This window comes from Podarcis muralis, chromosome 3, assembly GCF_964188315.1.
Source record: "Podarcis muralis chromosome 3, rPodMur119.hap1.1, whole genome shotgun sequence".
NCBI lineage: Eukaryota > Metazoa > Chordata > Lepidosauria > Squamata > Lacertidae > Podarcis > Podarcis muralis.
The window spans coordinates 104,900,684-104,924,429 of record NC_135657.1 but is presented as its reverse complement, the minus strand read 5'-3'; the positions used below and the strand labels follow the sequence as shown (position 1 = coordinate 104,924,429).

The 23,746-nt window shown below is 42.5% G+C and overlaps 1 protein-coding gene across 5 annotated transcripts in view; it reads left to right on the top strand.

The window, feature by feature from the left end:
- MACROD2 (mono-ADP ribosylhydrolase 2) overlaps nucleotides 1-23,746 on the top strand; it is a 997,146-nt gene that overhangs the window by 887,057 nt on the left and 86,343 nt on the right. For all 5 annotated transcript variants that reach the window (XM_077926445.1, XM_077926442.1, XM_077926444.1 and 2 more), the window contains 2 exons: nucleotides 7,570-7,632; nucleotides 13,158-13,223. In XM_077926445.1, the coding sequence (XP_077782571.1) occupies nucleotides 7,570-7,632; nucleotides 13,158-13,223 (129 nt within the window). The remainder of the gene's footprint in view (nucleotides 1-7,569; nucleotides 7,633-13,157; nucleotides 13,224-23,746) is intronic.

Genomic DNA, 23,746 nt, shown 5'->3' with positions numbered 1-23,746 from the left:
ATCTGTGGAATGCTCTCCCCAGGGAAGTTTGCCTGGCGCCTTCATTGTACACCTTTAGGCGCTAGGCAAAAACGTTCCTTTTTAACCAGGCCTTTGGTTGATCTGATGGACATCCTATGCCCTTTTAAAATGTGGCTCTTTTGGGGGTGGGTGGGAGGTGTTATTGGGTTGTTGTTTTTATTTTGATTGTATATATTTGTGGTTTTTATGTTGACCTTTTCTGTGAACTGCCCTGAGACCTCCAGGTATAGGGTGGTATATAACTTCAATCAATCAATCAATCAATCATCTTAGAGCCCCGCAAGTACTACTGTCCCTCCCCCTCCCTGTTTCCAGGCATGATATTATTCCATGGCCCTTACCTATTCCAGGGAAGCATCATGTCTGAATGACTAACACAATCAGTGGTGGCTTGAGAAATTCACTGACATCAGACCCCTCAAATCTCACTGGCAGCCTGTGGATCTTCTTAGGAGCCGGTCAACTAGTGGTCTAGTGATGGGACTGATGCTTCTGTGACACTCCATCCCTCACCACCTAGGTTACATATGAACCCTGGGAAGCATGTAGGATGGACCATCCATAAGTGCTCCAGTTGCACTTTGAGCAATGGGTGACATGCTTACGTCTCATATTATCTCCTGGGCACAGCAGAAGAGAGGTTGATTCTGGGGAAGCAGTATTCCTACCAAGAGCTGAACCCCCCCAGGGAAAAGCTTGCAGTTGAGGTGTTACGTTTCCTTTATATAGACCAGTGTTTCCCAACCGGTGTTCCGCGGCACACGAGTGTGCCGTGAGACATCGGCTGGTGTGCCGCGAGATGCCTGGAGGGAGGCGGGCGAGTCGGGCGGCGAGAGGCGGGGCGGCGGCGGCGAGGAGCCGCTCGGCGCGCAAAGCGAGGGAGGCTGGAGCCAAGAGCAGCGGCGAGCAGGAGGCGCTTGGTGGGAGATTCAGCCGAGCCCGAGCTGCGTGCGCTCCCGAACCTCTGGGCGGAGAAGAGCGTGCGTGTGTCCGGCTTAGCGACGGATCCTCTCACCCGGCGCAGCAGAAGACAACCCTCGGGGCGGAGCTCCTGCCACAGGCCTCCCGCCTTCTTCCCCACGCGGGGCAGAATAAGTGGAAACCGGCGGACGCAGCGGGTTTCTCAGCCGCTGCCCGGGTTGCCCCTCTCTCCTACAGAGCCGCATCCATCCCAGCCCCTCCTGTCATCTCAACCTGCCCGTCTAATTTACATACCATCATATCCTCCTTTCTTATTGATTCACTTAGATTTAGTCTTACATTTCTCGCTTTGTCTCCGTAGACTGCGCGGAGGGAGAGCCAGAGAGAGGCATCGCTCCTGCGCGGCGGGAGAGGGAGCAGCCGGAGCGATGCCCCAAACAAGCTGAATTCCGAGCGAGGGACTGAGGGGGGAGGGAAAAAACTTTCACTTTCGTGCGTCCCTCCCGGCGTGACGCTGCGCGCTGACGTCACGGGGCGGGGCTTTAATGGTGGTGTGCCGCGAGATTTTTTTTCAGTAAACAGGTGTGCCGTTGCCCAAAAAAGTTTGGGAAACACTGATATAGACCACTTGCACAGTAGGGCATAACTTCTGACTGCCAAAATAGGAAGAAAGCACCTTAGCATTTCTTAAAAGCTGTGCAACGAAGGGAAAATCAAATGGCCAGGCAGCAGGTTGCTAAGTTCCTTCGGCTTTCTATGTTCGTGATGGGATCAGTAAGTGGTGTGACAATGCATTCTCTGGAGAGCTGTTACAATGAAAGTGGAAAATGCTGAAACCCTCTCTCCTGTTATAGCTCTGAGATTACTTTCTGCTTTCTACAAAATTCTTGTTTCATCCTCTCCCATCTGACCTCCTGGCTTATTATTGCATCAGCTGTTTCATTTGGGGGCTGCTACCGCAGCATATGCATTTAGCCTTGCCTCTTTGCATACTGAGCGCCACTCCTTAAAAGTGGTGGAAAAGAATGCAGGCTTTAGCAAGTTTCTGTATTTTCTATTTTTAGTGGATAAGCCTCTTGTCTTCATTGCGAATGAAACAGCTGCTTATTAAACACTGGGTTGCCTGCTTCTTCTAGCTATAGATGTGCATATCAACCCTTAAATTCCTTTGGTGTCATAAAAGAAATTGAGGAAGGGGAGGGAATAATAATTGTATTCAGTGGCCGTTTTGGCAAAGGGAAAAGAAGGCCCACAGCCAGAAATCTGTATTCAGTGAGTGATGGGCTTATTTTGTCTGTGCTGTGCTACCGTAACTCACATTCTCCTGTTTTAAAATTGTTTCTTTCTCCTCAGAAAGGCAGACAGATGTTTCTGTTTGGCATTAGATATAACTTGGAACCATTTAAATTTCCTTGTCTGAAATGACGCACGGTGTCATGCTCCGCATTTGCTATCATATTTGGAAGGAGTGACAGATTACTACAAATCAATTATTGTTTAAGGGAGAGGAGGAGATATTGTGAAGCAGTTGTCACCTAAGTAAAAATTATATAATTTCCAGCTTCTGCTGTAGCAGACAGAAGGCAACAGAAGATATTGTCAAGTTGAGGCAAAGGAACAGATATTTTTATTACTAATGGTGTCATCAGGACAGACGCCAGACAATAAGTTTGGATTTTCCATTGCTACTACAGAGTGAATGAGAGAGCGAGAGAAATAAAGCTAGGGAACAGACACATGTTTTTGCCTCTTTGCTTGAGACATGCACTATTTAAAACCTTTCCATTTGCTTTGATTCTAGTGTCAGTAGAGAGACATAATTAGGAAAAGGTTCTTCATCAATAAAAGATGTTCAGTGAAAGACTGTCGTTTGCAAACATGTTTTTTTCTTTTAAATATTTGTGAAGGTTTAGATGCCTGTGTACTATTTTCCTATAACAGTTCTTTACCACCTCTCCTATATATATATATATATATATATATATATATATATATATATATATATCTCCTTTGCCTCTATGCAAGAAGCCCTGCCCCCTTTGACTAGACATTGCCAATAAATTGCCTCCATCCATATGCTTTGGGTATCATTTTTATGACATACGTTATGCAGCTCTGGTATAATTGAACCAAGTCATCTGACAGATAAATTTGCCTGTTGCAAATGTTACTGGAATAGTTTGACGCATGCTTCCACATTACTTTTTCCATGTCACCTCTGTAGCCTCCGCAGCAAGAAAGGGGATATTGCAGTCTGCAAAAGGTCACATGTGTGTGTCTGGCAATGCTTTGGGAGGCTTCACTGTCATTCATGTGTCGGAGACTCTGATCTGAACTTTTGAACATTGCAGAGGTGTACATCTGTCTCTATTTTCTACTTACATTGAAACCAGCCTTGTGTACGGCCCTGGCGTAGGACATCATGTCCTGGAATATCTTTGAAAAGTAGGCTGAATAAATGACACGGTGACAGCCTGAATGAGTACATACTGAATCATTCTCCAAAGGCTTGGTCAACATGAGCATATTCAGCTTGAACTGACTGGGGTAGGCAGGGAGGAAGTCTGCATTGTAGACTGATGGAATCTAAAACAATTGTTGTGTCAATCAAGACTGAAATTCCTATAGAAAAGCATGCAGGGTTGTGGCCACCACTTCTGGCTTAGTTACTCTAGTGTGACATTTACCCTCTTTAACATAACGTGCTGCGCTTGGAATTACCCAGAAGGTGTGATTTGTTACACATTGTTACTAATTGCATGCCACATGGCCAGTTAAGTGTGGATGTCATAGCATTGATTGAACACTTTTTAAAACTATTTATGAGCAACCCCCTAGAACAGTGCTCATCTGCCATAAGTAGATCACACAATGTGGTATCCAGACCACAATGAATAACCCGAAAGTGCCACTGCTCTGAATATATTTAGGACAAGAGCAAAATATACATTATTATCAGTAAATGTATTTCGATGTGACAGCCAATCTTCTGGCCAAAGAAACTCTGTCGCAATAGTAGGAATAAGCTGAAATGCTTTTGTGCTTCACTAGCAACGGGTGATTTATTGCAAACTCGATGGAAGATACTAGAGAAAAATTTAAGTAGCACAACACAAAATTGCTCTGTGCTGCTATTTTGTTACTTTGATATTGGCTGCTTTTGTGGTTTACGTTTAAGAAATATACTATTCAACTCAATACATAACAGTTTATGATTTTAATCTTAAATTGTATTTAATTTTGATATTTTTTGTAACCCGCCCTGCAACCATTTTGTTGAGGTTTCAATTTTTTTATTAAATTTCTATACTGCTCTCCATCCAAGGTTCACAGGGTGGTTTACAATATAAAAACACAACATAGTAACAAACAAAGCAATAACGGCCACGCACACAGTTTAAAACGCCATAAACTGTTTAATTAGTCAAAGGCCCGGGCAAAGAGGAATGTTTTTGCCTGCCACCTAAAGATATACAATGAAGGCACCAGGCTGCAGGTTCCCCACCCATATCAACGTTTGATTTATTTACAGGAAGATCAGTCTGTGTGTAGGAACTTAATGCTATTCAAAAGAAGTATGTATATTAATATAATCCATGTGCTGTAAAACTGCAAAGCACCATGAATAAACTTGCATGATTAAGGTGCAGGATGTTAAATGAATAAACAAACAGAACAATCCTAAAACTATATTAAAAATGCTTAAATTTAGCAATATTGGCCAAAAAAAATTCCATCATATAGCATGGCTTCTGAAATATGCCATTAAGGCACAACAAAAGGTATTTGGTTGTATCCAAGTTCAGTCCTACTTAGCGTAATTTAGTCATGCTCATGGGTTGCTGAAGGTTGTATCCAATGCAGTTCTAAGTAAGCCTCCCATCAGCACAGTACAGTGGTGCCTTGCAAGACGAATGCCTCGCAAGACGAAAAACTTGCTAGACGAAAGGGTTTTCCGTTTTTTTAGTCGTTCCGCAAGACGAATTTCCCTATGGGCTTGCTTCGCAAGACGAAACGTCTTGCGAGTTCTTGCGAGTTTGTTTCCTTTTTCTTAAAGCCGCTAAGCCGTTAATAGCTGCTAAGCCGCTAATAGCCGTGCTTCGCAAGACGAAAAAACCGCAAGACAAAGAGACTCGCGGAACAGATTAATTTCGTCTTGCGAGGCACCACTGTAATTTCTACTTGCAGAATGGAACCCTTTCCTCCCCGCGACCCTTAAATTTGTTCTGGGGGTTATTCCAATCCTCCAGAGCAGATTTGATGAGGACACACAGAGGTGGGGAAAGGCTCAATGCACAAATGAAAGCCTTTGCACTGATGGGATGTGTTAGTTTTGTTACCACCCTCAGTGCTGGAATAAACCCTGTGGAGGCCCCTAGGCCAGTGGTTCTCAACCTGTGGGTCCCCAGATGTTGTTGGACTACAACTCCCATCATCCCTGAGCTCTGGCCTTGCTAGCTAGGGGTGATGGGAGTTGTAGTTCAACAACATCTGGGGACCCACAGGTTGAGAAAGGCTGCTAGGTGGTCAAAATCTTGGGAAGACCCTAGCATTGAACTAAGAAAGCTTGATTGTGATTTTCTTTCAAAATCAAATCAATATTATTTGGATCCATTGTTGCGGGGGCCCTAAAAGGCTTATAGGCTGGTGCCTACGCTGCCTATTTAATACTCCTGCACTGATTGAGCTGTGCATTTACTCTGAGTAGAACTAACATTGGCTACAGCCCATTGCTGAAATAAGTAACACTGAATACAATGCAAAATAAATATTTACTTTCTAGTGTTGTTCTATTTTAACTTTGTGCCACTTTCCTTTGTACACATCATCAGTTGTGGTGTGCTAAAGATATAGCTCTTATTGAAGACTGATGATCATCCACATGTTATTTTTTATTTTTTTATTTTTTTTAGAGGCTGAAAACCACTGAAGTACTAAGAAATTACTAGAGCTTGCCATCCATTTAGGTCAGCTGAAATCAGTGTGAGATGTTATAAGTCAGCTAAAGGTCCAAGGGTCCCCAGCATGACTCTACTGAATGTAATGTCAGGGCACTGATTTATACCAGTTGAGAATCTTTCCCCAGTGCTGATCTGAATGTAACTGCAGGATCTGTAGTTGGGAGGGAGGGGGGGAAATTAAGTCCTCTACACTAGCTCCATCTGGTGGTTTTTTTAAATGTGCAGACTACAAAGAAGCTAAAAGAGCGAGAAAACCGGCTGTTTTTAATGACTACTAGCTGAATAAACAATTCTGTTAAATGCAAAATGCTCCCTTTGTGGACATTTACCCTTCCTTCCTTCCTTCCTTCCTTCCTTCCTTCCTTCCTTCCTTCCTTCCTTCCTTTCTCCCTGGCATAAAGCTGTTATCATGCTTCTCTGTGCTGTGTGGGCTTTCAGGTGTTAAGGCACAGACGTGGAAAAGGAATGGGGTATATGAATTGCAATACCGAAAATGAAGCAGAGCAGGAGATACAATCATAGCAGCACGAGAGGGAGGATTGATGTTTGATCGTTCCCAAGCCTTTTGCAAGATCAGCTGATGTACATCTGCAAATGAATTTCACTCAGTTCATTTTCTAGATAAATTTCTAGCATTTCCCTTTAAACCTATTCCTATTCAGCGCTCTCTGTCTCTCTCTCACACACACAGTTTGGCAATGTTGTTCAAGCAATTACTCTGCTGTCTTATTATGATGGCCATTTGAGCTCAGGGGTTCCAGACTAGTGGAAACAGCAGTTACCTGGTTCATTCAGGCTACGGTTCAGGAACTTGGTGCTCTCCACATAGCATCCTCTTATGCTTATGTCTTTACTTCTGGGATTCAAGAAGCAGGGGAAAGCATGTCACTCGAAGCCAGGGAGGGTGATCCAGCCAGCGAAACTTAGCCACACTGCTGCATTTTGTCTTTCCGCCTCACACCGCCTTCCAAGTCGTTTGTCATGCATTTTTTATAACGTGTTGAGCATCTTGAAGGGTTCAGATGCAAGGTGAACATTTTGACAGTTTTACCCAGGATTTCTGCATGCTACGTAGCCTTGATTTTAATGAGATTTCCGTGTTTTCAAAAATGTAGCTATATTAAGACATTTTCTAGAGTGGTCTACACTTTTATTGGAGGAGCAACAGAGAGCTTGGCTTGGGTCCAAAAGAGTGCAAGGTGGTTTCCACTCAAGCAAGGATGCTTTCAGTAGCAAGGCCCCTGTGACCCCTAAAGATTTGGGGATCCACCAGAGCCGCTGAGAAAGTCGGGGAAGGCAACAGCTGAATGACATTGGCAGTGTTCCCCAAACATGTATGGAAGTACTTTCCATTGGTGCATAGAAAGAAAACAACTGCAAATTATCCTGCCTTGTATGGAGTCTTTATGGAGGCCAGTAAAGCACATACAAATGAGTATAGGATTACAGGCAGTGCTGTCAAATGCTGCAAGCTGCTTCGATCCGCCACACTGTTAGGGAAATGAATATTGTTAACTATTTACTTTTGCCATTTTTCACTAAATATCCTCCTTTTTTTGTTACAGATCCTGCCATAAATCAGCAGATTTATTGGCTGCAGTTATTCCCACGTTGCCTGATTAACCAATAAACTATATTTCATAACTTTTGTCGTTGTTTCTGGCAGGTGACAACGTCACAGAGGCGAAGCAAAGTACCGATGAAATCGAGAGTCAGAGTGAAGAAGCAGGTTTGTGTTGTGCTGTGCTCTGTTAAAGCATTCTCTCACTCAGGGTTTCCCTACCTTGGTGAACAATAATCCTAGTCAATGCTATTGACTGAAAACGTTTGTACATTTTCACCGGATTAAAAGTCGGGGCTTGTGCAGTTCTCCCATTGGAGACCAGAGCCCTATTCATTATGAATGAATGTATTCCTTCCAGCCCAGGAATGCAGTCTTTCCTGTTAGTAACTGGCAGCACATTACATTCCCTTCTTAAGGTGGAATAGATCCTAGAAACCCTGTAAATGGAAAATGTTTACAGCAGTGTCTTATAAGGTTCATACTTCAAAGAAGGAAAGGAATGTGGAGAAAATAAACTGAAGGAGATGAAGGAGCTTTTCTGCCTTTAGTAAACCTACAATTTATCATGTATATTTAGCTTCTAAGTAACAATTTTTCTGCGTGCTGCTTTACAAATTGGATTACTGACATTTCAGAAAGATTCGGTGAACAAAAATTCAAACCTTGAAAAGTAAGCATCATTCAAAGCTCATAAAAGCAGTAGGAATAAACAGTGGGTGTCAGTCAACCAGGATACACTCAGAGTAGACCCATCGACATCAGTGGACATAGCTTAGTCCTCTTCAGTCACTTTAGTGGGATCTACTCTGAGTAAATCTTAGTTCAAACCACCCCATGTTTAAAATTTCTGAATTACACATTGAAAAGTGAACTTTTTATAGAAAAAACCGTCATGCTTCCATTCAAAGCGGGTTATTTTCCTTTCCTGTTCTTTTAGGTTTTTGTGGGGTGGGAGCTGCCCAAAGTGGCCTCAGCACAGCGAAACTATCAAAGTAACTACCCTGTAACAAGTAAAAATTGCTTTGAAAGCCCTTATCCCCCTGCTGCATTATACACTGGGTTATTTTTCATGTACTTCAAATAGCATACTCTTCATCTTGTCTGGCCCACCTAACCAGCACTAATGGTATATTCTGTTGCTTGCACATATTTAATTCAGGTAGCACGACCCATCTTTTAGTGAAAACTTTTCTATCAGCTCTGAAAGCTTTTATTAATACCTGGAAGCCATAGCAGGAGAGGTCCAATCACTCAATGCAGTAGAGCGAAGCAGCCAAGCTATCCAGCCTACATTACTGAGTCATTTGGTCTGTGTATACGGCATTGTGGCTGTTTCTAAAGAGTTGAATTTATGTTACAGCAAAATCCCCTTCCATTCCTGCCCCTTGTTATGGTCCGCAGGAGAAGCACTATGTATGAAACTCTATCACCCTTCTGCCATAGAATTCTGCTGACTCTGATTATCCAACTATTTATTCACAGTTGCAATGTTCTCTTGATGCTTTCTGATTTAAGCTGATTTTATCTATCAACCCATCTTTAGGCTGGTTTTTTTTTATGCCTACTTAGTGAGCATCTACACATGTTCAGTCATGCACTCAGTTTTCATTGGGACTCATTTTAAATCTCATTTTATTTTTTAAAATGGCAAGAGTTCCATTCAAATCCTGCCAAGATGTGGTTTTCATTTTGCTGTATCGAATCTAAATGTTAGAAATGGGCCTGAAAAGTATAGCTTTTTATATGTCACAGGTAGAATGTCTAGAGAATAAGGGCCAGGCCTTTAATGATTGGAGTTATGATCTAGGTACACCTAACTTTGCCAGCTCTTGAAATAAAGGACAAAGTTGATGCTGTGCATTGGAGCGTCTTGCTCAACTGTTCTCTCATGTGGGAATGAGCACTGCATGTGTTTTCTGACATGAGACATGCCACTTGAAGTCTTGCACATACGATTTCCTGCTGTCAAGTCCTCTCTCCAAGCAATGATATCTAATCACCTGTAGACTTACATTTACATGAGACATTTAATATGGAGTGCCACACTGGGCTGCTTCTGTCTGCCATTTTTCCTTTGCCTGCCCAACACTGGTACAATCTGTACTACTGTGTGTCATGGATTCTACTCAATATTGATCCAGAGCAGATTCCAGTGTATAGTTAGCAGAGTAACAACTTACACACGTTGCAGGATTCCCCCCCCCCCCAAAAAAAAAATAGACAAGAAGCAATTGTATTTCATCCAGCAGAGCTTTACTGCTACTGAAGGCAAATGAGCACAATGGTCACAAATCCAATACATTCAGGATTAGCACTGTCCATAAGAAATCCAGTTGCAGCAGACTTAAACTTACAATAACTTATAATAACTCTCAAACCTTAACACTAAGCATACTTATGTACAGAACCCCACACCAGAAGGAAGAGAGATAGAAAGAGAAAGTGAAACCCAGGCTCCTTCTGGCCTTATTATTATAGTCAGCATGACTTTGAGAGAAAGAGATAAGAGAAGCAGTTTAAGCCAGCTGTACTCAGCTTCTCTGAAGGAATAACCCAAACACCAGGAACCTTCTGCTTGCTTCTTCCACACAGAGAAGCTTCCAGAACCCTTTTGAATTGAGTGGAATAGGAAAGATCTGTACACATGAGATCAATACTCTCTGCACCAAAAAAAATGCAAACTGACACTGTGTACATATAATTTGCAGGCATTTTGCACCATCATTTCTACTAGCATATTTGGTGAACAAAAACATACTTAATTTTATACACTGATTCCCCCCCTTTTTTATTCATTAAATTCATGTAGCACCCTTCATCTGAAGATCAGAGGGCATGATCTTCATCTGAAGATTACAGCATAACAATATAACACAAAATCCATATCATAATAAGAACCAAACAAACCCCAGATAACATCTTCTATGCACATTTAAAAGGCCATGGATAGTTTAATCTGCCAAAGACCTGGTTATACAGGAACATTTTTGCCTAACACCTAAAGATATGGAATGAAGGCAACAAGGTGAACCTCCCTGGGGAGAGCATCCCATAAACAGGGAACTGCTTCAGAAATGACCTGTGGGAGAGTCACACAAAGAAGGGCCTCAGATGATGGTCACAGGTCTGTTCATATGGGGAGAGGCGGTCCTAGAGGTATTACGGTCAGGGGCATAGGAAGCGGGCAGCCTGCCTTGGGTGCCATCTCTGAGGGGAGTGACAAAAAGGCTGCATCGCGTGGAGCATCACGCTCCCCCCCTCCCGGTGCACATCATCAAATCAGTCTCTTAAGATTAAGCCAAGAAAGAGTATTCTCTATAAGATTGAATATCAATATACATATCAAGACTTTGAGATTAGACCACTGAAGAAGCCCGGAAAACTATATTGGGAGTGTGCTACCTGCAAGCCCCAGTTAAAGGGCCCCATCGGGGGCGAACGGCGGCCTTTTGATTACTTGGACTGCCAGGGCGAAACAGGTGCAAAACGCCGACACCCTGTCGTCTACAACTTCATTGTCTACAACTTTATTAACATCTATCTTCAATTCTACTAGCACCTCTCGGTATTGTGAATATCATCGAACTTACCTTTTGTTGGTATCTTCATGAACTTATCCAAAAGACTGAGTGAAGCATTTGAAAAAGCTATTGAAACCAGACATTATAAGTTCATTTTAGGCTGGGTAGTTCGCAAGTCTTTGTGGCTTTGTTTAATGTTTTGTATTTTTCTCAGAAGGTTGAGAAAGTATGTATAATTATTGTTCTGTGTATATTAATTGCCAACGAGTTGCACTACACACACACACACACACACACACACACACACACACACACACATGGTGCAAGGCATGGCTGCCGTTCCGGGTGCCCATGCAGGTAACTCCACCACTGATTGCAGTCCTGATGATTATGGCGACTCCACTTTAAGCAAGCATGTGCCGCTTGTCTTAGCAGTGTGCCACAGTGGTTTATTAAACTTGCATTCCCCAGCCCACCCCACGGTAAGCTGGGGCTGCAGTTTATCCTGTGAGGTCCAAAGACCTCAGCTGTTGTGCAAAGCACTGGTGTGCAATTGAGTGGAGGGCACGGCCGTCTAAAAATAGGAAGCATTATAGCCGAACAAATTTGACCATCAGGCTGCAAACCTATTCTCACTTTTCAAATCCCATTTAGTGCAGTGAGACTTACTCCTGAGAAAGCTTGCAGACATAGGCTTGCCACTATCAAGCTGCAATCCTATACACACTAGGAATAACTGCCATTGAACAAAACGGTCTGAACAACAACAAGCAACACGTCAGCTAATAATATACTGAGAATATGTTTATAACACTATACAGTGGTACCTCGGGTTAAGTACTTAATTCGTTCCGAAGGTCTATTCTTAACCTGAAAGTGTTCTTAACCTGAAGCACCACTTTAGCTAATGGGGCCTCCCACTGCTGCCACCGCGCAATTTCTGTTCTCATCCTGAAGCAAAGTTCTTAACCCGAGGTACTATTTTTGGGTTAGTGGAGTCTGTAACCTGAAGCGTCTGTAACCCGAGGTACCACTGTACTGTTTAAAAATTCATAAACAGAAGTTGTATAATATGTGCATGGAGTCAGAAACTGATAAGAATCAAATAAATGTTCCATGAGCAGGAATGGTAGGAGTGGTATGTCACTGTCAAAGATCACTGAAATGGAGGCAGAATGCCTTTCCACAATATCCTACAAATGTGAGTTGATGGGTCCTCCAAATGGGTGCTCCGAGCACAGCAGCAGACAGTACAGTTCTTCCAGGATAATGAACTGTTTCAATGATAAATCTTCATCAGCTGGCAATAATATGAAACGAAAACCATTACATTCAAATACAGTCCAGTGAAAGAAATGACAGGCCTGCATGTTAACCAACCAGTAATAAAGACATACCAAATTAATAGTCTCCAAAGGTCCATCAAATGGCCATTGAACAAAACGGGGCTCATTCCTGAGCTGTCAGTCACATGTCCCCCCCCCCCCGCCCCACTTTTCTTTCTTTTTCATTTTACAAGGTGCAGCCACAGATGCTGCAGTCTAAATGGAAGGAGAAACTTCTTAACTCTTTCCCTTTGGGTAATTTTTCAATTAAAAATTGCCCCCAAGTTGCTTTCCCACCAATTAAATGAAAAGATAGTGGAAAATACCTATGTTAGAATGAAACAAGAATGGCCAGGAAAACTGTGGGCTACTCTTTGATCAGTTAAATTGACGCCATTTTGCAAATCTTCAAAATGCATTGTATATGTTAACGGAGCATAGTATTCATATTTTTATAAGAACTGTTTGTCCCTCCCTCCATCTGCACCTAGGTTGTAAATATGTGTTAATAAACCATGTTTATTAAAGAAACGACAGTCACATCACATCTTGATTCCCAATGGAAACACGAACCTGAATGAGCTCCTGGAACCCCCAAATTCTTGCTACTTCTCAGCACAGATTTGGGGTTGCGCACAACCTTTGTGGAAGAATCAGTCAAATAAGCGAAGTAGTTGCACATCATTCCTTTGTATCCATATTACTGTCCCATGGAAGAAAAGGACAAAGGCCTTAGCTAATGACATGAATAACATATGCATTTGAGAGCAGGTGTAACAGTTTACAATCATTACTAAACTCAATTTATAATCTAATAAGTGTAATTTCTCTCTTTGAAAAACAGATGAGGCAAAACCTACCGTTGTAAACAGCTCAACAGATGGAGGAGAGAACGTTTGCAAGGAAAAAGGTACAGATAATAAAACTGGCTTTAAAAATATCAAATTCCCAAAGGGGATTTTATAAAGCAGTATTTTCTGTTAAACCGAGGAAAACCCAGGTTCAAGCTTTAAAGGCCAGATGTCAGATAAACACTTCTGGGATGTCTTTTAGAAAATTCTTTTTAATGAACCACTTGGCATCATAGCTGGGCCAGTATGGGTCGATGCCATGCATTTTCATCTACAATCATTATAGATTTCCCATAAAAAATATCGTCAGGGTCATAGAAAAACTCTGGTGCCGAAATCTGCAGGAATGTTCACGTTCAAAGGTTTATGTCTGCCTTCGTCGTTGCATGATAGAGGGCTTCAGTTAGCTCTCTGGTGATATGGCAGCGAAAGAAAAGATAAGGAGAAGGCTATAAACACAACATGCAGAGTTGGAGAATGAAGACACAGCTGAGAGAGGGAAATTACTATTTATTTTCTGTAGACTGTGCTGGGCACTCTGATCATTTACTCTGTGATTAAATATTTAAAAGTCACGGGATGGGGGGACGCAAGTGACAGCAAGTTTAGAAAACAAAGAAAGAGAGACTACCTAATTTAAATGTTTCCAGCTGAGTTTTATCCTGTTGAGTTGTTTGGTTTTCAGCAAGGAGTGAGACAGAGAGCCATACTGTTCTTGACACTTGTATGGTATCACACCATTAATTGCTTACACTTTCTTTTAATTCTTCTGGGTTCCTCGGCAAGGAGGGTTGTGGAACATGGTTTATAAAATTGTAGCTGTGGATAATTCAAAGCAGGAAGTCTCTTGTTTGTAATGAAGAAGGGCCACAAGTGTAGTATTCAAGAAAGACTAAATAGAGAATTTGACTGTTTTCCTTTCCTGAGATAGCATAATGATTACCAACCACTAATCTGTTGATGTTAAAAGACACGGTGGTGCTTGTTTTAAAAGTTGTTCATTTGCTTGTTCGGTGGGAGCTTTTTGCCCTTGATTTTCTGAAATATCGTTTTAAAGCACTTTTGGGTTTGTTATTGTTTATTACTCTCCATGCATATCCCCTCCTACTGACATTTGATGTGAGATCTAGCCAAAACCTCAGCTGCAGCAATATTCATTATGCTCTCAGTTCTGAGTGACAAAAACTAACCTTGCACTGTTTTTTGTTTTCATCATACCTCACACCCACAGTTTATATATGCAATTTCTGAAAATTAGACAATTCATTCCACTCTCTTTCTTCGTTTGCTTATGTGAACAACCACTAAAGTTGGAAACTGGAGGGTGATCTCTGTCCATGGAGGTGGCACCTACCCTCTGTCATTGAAGCTACAAACAAACACAACCTTGGCAGTAGTTCTCAAACTGAAGTAGGCTTTTTCAGCTTGCTCAGGTCCAGAGAGGTTCTCCTGTCACTCCTTGTGTCCTGCCCTGATGTTCTAGAAGGGTGGTGAAAGGGAAACATGTCTTATCTGGCTCAGTTGCATCCAGACCCTTGTTTCCCCCTGCACTGAAGAGCTTGCTCCTCCTTCTTGCCCGATGATTTGGTTGCTTCATAAATAGTTGGTCCCTTGTGTCACCCAGCAAAATTAAAGTCACAGGAGCACGCTGGTCGGTAATCACACAGTTCAAAGTTGGAGTGAACTCTTTATTAGCAAAAACACAATCTCCACAGAACTTGGTTGAATGTCGGGTCTAATGAGCCTAGCAGCTCATTCCCAGTGGTCTTACTCCATGAGAATCAGTTGCTGAGACTGAAAGTCTCATCTCCCCACAGCCATCTAAGCTCCACCACCCCCAGGTTTTCTGCAAGCAATTGTAGACTGTGTCTGCGTCCACTTCTCCTCTTCCGGGAGACAGAGCTTGTTGCAGCAGGAGGGGGAGATACCTGTGACTCTTCAGCAGCCTGGCTCATCTCTGCCTCTTGGCCTCCCTCAGCCCACTTGCCTTCTTCAGCTTCTGCCTCTGGTTCTAGACTTCTCTCTGCCACTAAGCTCTGTTACCTCTTCAGCTTCCAATGCCTCCACTTCCCTGCCGTGTCCCTCTTCTCCTTCTGACCACCCATGGTTGTCCCACCACCAACCCCCTGGCTCTGAGCCTTCTTCCCTTGGTGGTTTCCCAGTTGGTTCCTCCCAACTCCTCTGCCTCCAACCAGTCCATGACAGGGCACCTCCTAGATCTTAGCATTTACAAAACATGGTTTCATTCCTGCTGTAAGTTTAGAATTGCCTCCTAAAAGCCGAAGAATATATGAAAGTTAGAAAGAGAGACATCATCTTCCCCATACTCACCTCACTACTTCTGTATTATTGGGACAAGTCAAGAATGCATTATTTCATGTTACCAGAGGGGGCACTAGAATGCACATCATGCTGATGGTAAAGAAAGTACTAGAAGGCTGAATAAAAGTCTCCCCCCCCCCTCAAAGACCAGAAGTATAACAAGGTGTCAGAAGAAAAGCAAAGTTAAAAGCTGAAAATAACACAGCAGGTATGGCCTCAGCACCGGGCAAATACCTCCTATGGATTTTGATAATGCAAATATTGCTGAAAACTGGGCCCAGGAGAAGGAACTAATCTTTGCAGGCCCAGAAGCAGACATGTTGTCTGAAGAATAAAGAGCTACACGGCCGCAGCTCAGCTTTGAACAGGAAGGCAGATATGTCTGCAGGGCTTGGGGTACGATTAGCAAACTGTCTACACAGAAGAAAGAGGGGGGGGCCAAAAAACCCACCCCTACAGTACCATTTTCATTGTTTGAAGTACACTGGATACTCAGAAATAAATGTATGTGTAATGCAAACTGTTTTATGAAAGGCAGCAGGGGACAACAGAAGCAGTTTACAAGTTGGTCACACAATTATGCCTAATAAAGACTGTGCTTTATGACAGAGATTTTATGGTATGATATGTGTTCTGTACTGTAGACCCAACAGTGAGCTGATGGGAGTGGTTGGGTGCAGGTATGCCAAAGACATCAGAATGGCCAGTTGCAATACTTTATTAAGAAAGGCTTACAGCTTGCCAGCCGGCCAGGTCTCCTAGCCTTCTCTTGCAGAGACGCGGGACGGACACTGCAGCAAGAAGATGACTTGTCTGTGCCCGGGCAAAAGTGCACACATTCTTTATACACAAAGCAGCATTCGTCACATTGCCTAGGACTGCCCATCACTCCACCTGCCCAGTTGAGGGCACATGTGGCAAATATCCAAGTCTTACAGATAATTCCCCTTTCCTGGCTCAGAGCCTAGCACTCCAAGCCCATGGATAAGGATACCATCAAAGCAAGCCAATTCACTCATATAAACGTAAGTGAACATAAGCAGTGCTTTTTTTCTGGGGGTACTCAAAGGTACGCAATACCTTCCCCCGGCACCTTCCCCCTCCCCCAAATGTGGCACTTCCTGTAACAACTTCATGGTGAGTACCATAGCCTTTTTTCCTTAAAAAAAACAACAAACACTGGATATGAGCATAGAAAAGGTAAAAGGTAAAATTGTGGAGTTATCTTGACTACCAAGATGAGGAGGAGGAGGAGCAGGATATATTACTTATACCTTGTCCATCTGGCCGGGACTCCCCAGCCACTCTGGGCGGCTCTCAACAGGATATTAAAAACACGATAAGACATCAAACATTAAAAATGTCCCTAAACAGGGCTGCCTTCAGATGTCTTCTAAAAGTCAGAAAGTTGTTTATTTCCTTGACATCTCTTGGTAGTTCTGCCATCCGCAGAGATGCTGACCTAAGAGAGGACTTTCTCTGTAGCTGCCCCTAAATTGTGGAATTCGGTTCCCACAGAAGTGCATCTAGCACCTTTGTTGCACAGGTTTCACTGTATCCTGAAGTCTTTATCGATGGCACACTATAGTGTGGCTCCTTCCTAGAAAAGCATGGTATCAACCCTAAAGCACCACTGGAAAGGTGCAGAGAGGAAAAGATGATACATATTCTAGATATGATGCTTTGATCACACAATGACTGCTGAAGGAAAAAAACCAGCTGCAGACATGAGTGCAGTAACAACTTGTAGACATTTCATCGTATCGCCAAACAAGGTAGAGAAGAGTCTGTATGCTTCCTATATATTTCATTTCTGCTCCCACCTCTAAAATCCACTGCTGTTTTTAGCACACTTTTCACCTGTGAAGAGTCGACAAAAGAAGCCTACTGATCTATGAGCTGGTGTTTAGCAGTTCAATGTTTCTTTAGCTCTGATCTTGCTTCTTCTCGATTATAAAATAAAATTTAAACAAGGTCCCATTTTGCCTCTCAGCAGGCAAAACGAGTGTCAGGGCTGGGTGATACAGGCATAGCTGCACCTGCCTGGTCTTTCACTGCTACAGAGCTCTTAAAGGAATGGATCTATCTAGTTTGCCTAGTTACCATTGTGTTCCTGAAACCTTGCGTATCTCCAGTAAGGGCTACTTTATTCTTCGTTGAGAATGGGGCTCTTTAAAGTAAGAGTGCTAAAGCTAAATAGAATTCAGAAATGGGGTTTATGCTGTACAGACGTCCTCGGCATTGTTTTCCATACAATAGAGAGTCTCAGCTTTGTGATTCTCTCAGGCTACTACCAAGAAGCGGCTTATTAGTTCTCTTCTATTCTTCTTGCTGCTCTCCTACAGGAGCTTATAAGAGGCTCTTCTTGGAGCCTCTTCTACTTTTTCCTGCCCGTGAGGACCAGCTTTCTACTTCTCCGATCACTTCTCACTACCTGCTTAATGGCATTTACCTGATCTGTCTTCTCACAGCAAGATCCAATTAGCCCTGTTAAACTCTCTCCGTCGACTCAAGTCCTTCCTAAAGAGGTATACACACTCATGCGGACTCTCCACGTCAAGCACAGTCATGTCTACCCAAAGCAGACAAAAAACAATAATCAGATAGCTATGTTGGCCCGTTGAAAGGGCTAGGGAGAATCAGAGGCAATGGTAGCATAACACCTTTATTAAGAAAAAAAGACTAAAAAGTTACAGAACAGGCAAAAAAACATTCAAATTCAATTAAAGATTTGATGATAAATGATCACATGAGGCTTTGCTAATTAAAATGGATTGTTTCAGACCACCTGTAATTTGGCATTTCAAAACCAGGCACACAATTTATGGGTAAATATTCTCATTGGCATACAGATCCAGTCTTTGAAATGGTAATTGCCATGCCTCTTCGTGCCATCTGATAAGTATAGTTGATATCCTATTGGTGAGTGATGAAGACTCACCTTCAAAAAGAAAAGAGTGGGCGGGGAGAAAAGGCCCTGGATAATGTACCAACAAGATTTATTAGTGCTAATTTAAAAGAGAACTGAACTGTATATGCATCAATGGCATCGCAGTCCATACAGCCTGAGCACCATTTATGCCAATGTCAGTAACAGTGAGATGTTAGAGATGTGGTTTTCTTAGTACAGACTTTATGCATAATTTCTCAGTATGCCCACATACAGAAAGGTTTTGGAAGGAAATCCTGGGCGAAATTCAAGAAATAACAGGATTATGATATTTGTCAGGAGCGTAAAGAGGTTTTGGTTGGGTCATATAAAAGAAGTCATAGGAGCAGTGACCTTGAAATGCATTCTTCGTTTACTAGCAGTAGCATGAATGTGTATCGCATTTTATTGGAAGACCAACTGTTTCAGAACGGCTCAAAAATTAAATAAACAAAAAGGGATGCTCCGTCATTAATAAAGTGAACTTATTTCTCAAGGGGGGCTGTTTTAGAAATCAAGATTTTTTTAAAAAATAATGTATTTATTGAGAGCATTTTTACCCCACCTTCATGTTGTAAAAAGAAACCCCTACAATGTGGTTTAAAGTAATCCCTCAGCATCATTCAGATCATGTGTGTACAAAGCCATTGGCGGGCATTCTCCTCTGAAGTTTAAAATCAGAATATAGTAGAATATCATATAGAAAACAGAATAGAGTAGACTACCTGAGCTGTTTTCAGCCTTTTATAAGAACTGCAACTTTAAGAACTGGTGCCTGAGCTTACTTACCTCACGCCTTCCCTACTTGTCCCCTTTTTCTTATATGTCATGTCTTTTAGATTATAAGCCTAAAGGCACGGACTGTCTTACTACTGATCTTTTAAAGCTGATTTTAAAGAGTTTTTCAGCTAAAGAACAAAATAAAATCCTTTAAATTAAATTAAATAATTTTATAATGATTCCACGCATGTGGATTTAAATATGTTTTGCAAAAACATAGCCTAAGAAGGATATTTATTAATGCAGAGTCCACTTGCTATTGAAATGATTAAAAACTGTCTGGTGCATGACATATATTTTGTATAAATGCAATAGGCACTGTGTTGGAAAAGCAGATGTTTGTATCCACACAAAGTTATATTGATGTAGATCCTTTTCCACATTTCAGATTGACCCTTGAATATGTGTATCATATAAATAAATGCTAATTATTACTAGCCTAGGTTATTTGGGACTTGGAAAAAGATTCAGTGGCAGGTTACCATAGTCATCAAATCCTCCATGTCCTGATGTAACAATCTGTGGTGGAAAGCAGAGGCAATGGAGTCTCTCACATTAAGTAACCCTTCCACATAATGTACTAATTCTAATTCATTACAGCTTAATAAAAGTGTAATTGTGCATTTGAAGGTCAGCTAAATTAAATCATATGTTAATAAATCTTAAAAATAAAGCACCAATTACTACATTTCCAGGTGTTCATGGAAGCCTAGTTTCCTTTGGGAAATACCCTACAGAACCACTTTCCTGTTTTCAATATAGAAATGAAGAAGGTGTCAGTCATCCAGGAAAAACGTTGTATTTATGAGTGAGAGTTCTTAGTTTGTCTCAAGAAGAATTTAATGTTGGCAAATGTTTGTTCAGGTAGCAGCAGAGCTTTCATAAGCAACAGAAGTCTGAGCAGGTCCTAAAAGTCACATTCAGCCACTTGTTTGTTTAGAAAGAGTAACGGGTTGTTTGAAAGGCTGAGAAGAAATAGCCTAAACCTAAACTAAGTATGAAACAAGCTTGCAAGCGTGTGGGAAAAGATAATATTATAGGGAAGTGAGATTTAAAAGCAACTATTTTACACACACTAACAAGAGTATTTTGACATATTTTCAAGTTTTGTTTTGGGGTTTTTTAGGAGTTATCAGGTGGGGAGGGGAGGGAAACTGAAAAAAGGAGGTGACCTTGAGCGCTAGCTGGGCTTCTGATAGAAAAAGATTGCAGAGGCATTTCTTGTTGAGAAACAGCCAGGCACGCACAAAAAACCCTCTTGGATCAAATAACCTTCACTAGGGACGCTGGTGGCTCTGTGGGTTAAAACACAGAGACTAGGACTTGCTGATCAGAAGGTCGGCGGTTCGAATCCCTGCGACGGGGTGAGTGCCCGTTGCTCGGTCCCTGCTCCTGCCAACCTAGCAGTTCGAAAGCTCGTCAAAGTGCAAGTAGATAAATAGGTACCGCTCCAGCGGGAAGGTAAACGGCGTTTCCGTGCGCTGCTCTGGTTCGCCAGAAGCAGCTTAGTCATGCTGGCCACATGACCCGGAAGCTGTACGCCAGCTCCCTCAGCCAGTAAAGCGAGATGAGCGCCGCAACCCCAGAGTCGGCCACGACTGGACCTAACGGTCAGGGGTCCCTTTACCTTTACCTTTAGTCAATAGGTCTAGGCCACTCTAGAGCAAAATATACATCAGGAGGCTTGGTTTGGTCACAATCGAGTACAGTTGTACCTTGGAAGTCAAACAGAAGTTCGACTTCCGAAAAGTTTGGAAACCAAAGTGTGGCTTCTGATTGGAAGCTCCTGCAGCCAATCAGAAGCCGTGGAAGCCCCGTCAGACGTTCAGCTTCCAAAAATAGTTCACTCACTTCCGGGTTTGCGGCATTCGGGAGCCAAAATGTTTGAGAACTAAGCCATTCGAAAACCAAGGTACAACTCTATACGCTTCCTACGCTAAACACATTAGATAGAAAATGAGCCAACATAGCCAATAGAGGGCTGCAAAAATTTGTGTCCCGGGCTTTTTTTAGACTCATCTACGCATGTTCTATCTGAAACACATTGGTTGTCAGATGTGAATGTTTTTTTCAGCTCTTCTACCCCACTAAATAACTAGGACTGTGTCAGAGCTGCCTTGGTGCATTGCCAGCCACGCCACTCCTCTCAAATAGTGAGATAACTATCCCCCCCCCCAAGAAAGCCTGGTCCTCTGAATAAATATGACCCAAAATGGCTTCCATAGCCATTGCTTTTCAGCACTGGTGTCCAAACTGCAGTTCTGTGGCCCCACTGAAATAACTACTGCATAGCTACCGCAGAGGAGATGATTTAGGAACCGCTACTCAGAGGGCAAAATGGAAGGGAGAGCTGGACCATAAAGAAGGCTGATCACCGAAGAATTGATGCTTTTGAATTATGGTGCTGGAGGAGACTCTTGAGAGTCCCATGGACTGCAAGAAGATCAAACCTCTCCATTCTTAAGGAAATCAGCCATGAGTTCTCACTGGAAGGACAGATCCTGAAGCTGAGGCTACAATACTTTGGCCACCTCATGAGAAGAGAAGACTCCCTGGAAAAGACCCTGATGTTGGGAAAGATGGAGGGCACAAGGAGAAGGGGACGATAAAGGACGAGATGGTTGGACAGTGTTCTCGAAGCTACCAGCATGAGTTTGACCAAACTGCGGAAGGCAGTGGAAGACAGGAGTGCCTGGCGTGCTCTCGTCCATGGGGTCACGAAGAGTCGGACACGACTAAACGACTAAACAACAACAACAACAACTCAGAGGGCAAAAGCGCTCAAATCCTTGCTGCTACAAGCTGAAACTTTCCTTATTAAGTTGAGCTTTGGTCATTGCATTTTAAGTGTATGTGCATGATGTCACATCTAAGGTTTGCCTGTCATATTCTTATGAGTGATCCCATTCTCCCTCCCTTGATCTGGAAAGAGAACAGACCTCCACACTTCCCCTTAGCAAGCAGCCTGAGAATCTTTACCAAAGTAATGGAGAGTTGTATTCCAGACACTTTGCTGCATACCACCCAAAATGGCCTGCATGTGTACAGGCAAAGACCTGTTTTGTATTTTCAGACCTGTCCTGAATTTACCTTTTAAGAATGGCTAGGCTGTAGACACCGTTATTAAGTTCTGTCCCTAAAGAGTCCTGTTGTTTTGACATGTCATCCAAGATAAACAAGATAATGTGCTGAACTTGATTAGCAATGCAGTACAATTCTAGGCTTGGCTGTTCATTCTTCTACTCAACCTGGGAAGTTCTCAGGCTGATCAGATGGGCAAGCAGTGACACCCAAATCTCCTTCTGTGCACCATCTACATGGAGATGATGCACATAAGTACCTACCTCAGTAGTTACTACTCACCCAGGAAGTCATCTGTGTGCTCTTTTTGTGAAAACGGATACATCCAAGAACGAAAAAAGTATCACCAATGGCAAGAAGGAAATGGGAAGGGGAAATTACAAGAGTTTCTATAGGTTGTTGGAAAATGGTTGAAGCTGGAGGGTTTATTTGTGGCTCTTATTTTTGACTACAGTGGTACCTCTGGTTACTTACTTAATACGTTCCGGAGGTCCCTTCTTAACCTGAAACTGTTCTTAACCTGAGGTACCACTTTAGCTAATGGGGCCTCCTGCTGCTGCTGCACGATTTCGGTTCTCATCCTGAAGCAAAGTTCTTAACCCGAGGTACTATTTCTGGGTTAGTGGAGTCTGTATCCTGAAGCGTATATAACCTGAAGTATATGTAACCCAAGGTACCACTGTATGTGGATTCTGCTCACTTGGACTTTGGTTCCCTCCCACTTGGCCCTTGGAGTGTTGGTGAGATTTGAATCCGTCTCGACTTAAAAAGATTCCCCGTCCCAGTTTTAGTGCCAGTTTTCTCTGGTCTCAGAGCTTATCTTGTCACCACCTGCCACACCAACCAGGTTCTTGTGCATATTCGGGGAAAGGGGAAATACTAATACTCATAATTTATTATTTATTCCATCTGGCTGGAATGTGAAGGAAGGAAGGAGAGCGCTTTCCTTCCCTCTGTCCTGCTCCTTGAAGACTATGGGTAGCAGAGGAGAAATCTCTTCTCATCTCTGACCCGTCATCATGTACTTTTGTGGGTCCCTACCTTACCCCAGCAAGAATTTGGCATGGTGTATTATGTCATTGCTGTTTGCACAATGAAAATTGGTTGCATTCTTGGCACTCCTAGGATCCAATCTCGTTGGAAAACAATATAGTACTAAAACCACCATCTTCCTTTCTCACTGCAGTTTTAGTAACCCTGCCATTAAAATAAATAATACATTGATTAAAATCTCACTGTTGAAACACAGCAAAAATTCTAGTTGTTACTTTCAACAATAAAATATAATAGGCAAGATCTCTTAATGTGCTACTCTTCCCAATTTTCTCCTCATATTGTATCAACTTTCCTTATGCCCTTCCATTTGTTGGTGAGTCATTTGTCCTCTTTTCTTTCATAAACAACCTTCATGAATGTGGTGACCTTTCCAAACCAGATGGCGAAGCTATTTAAAACCCATTCCCTCAATGA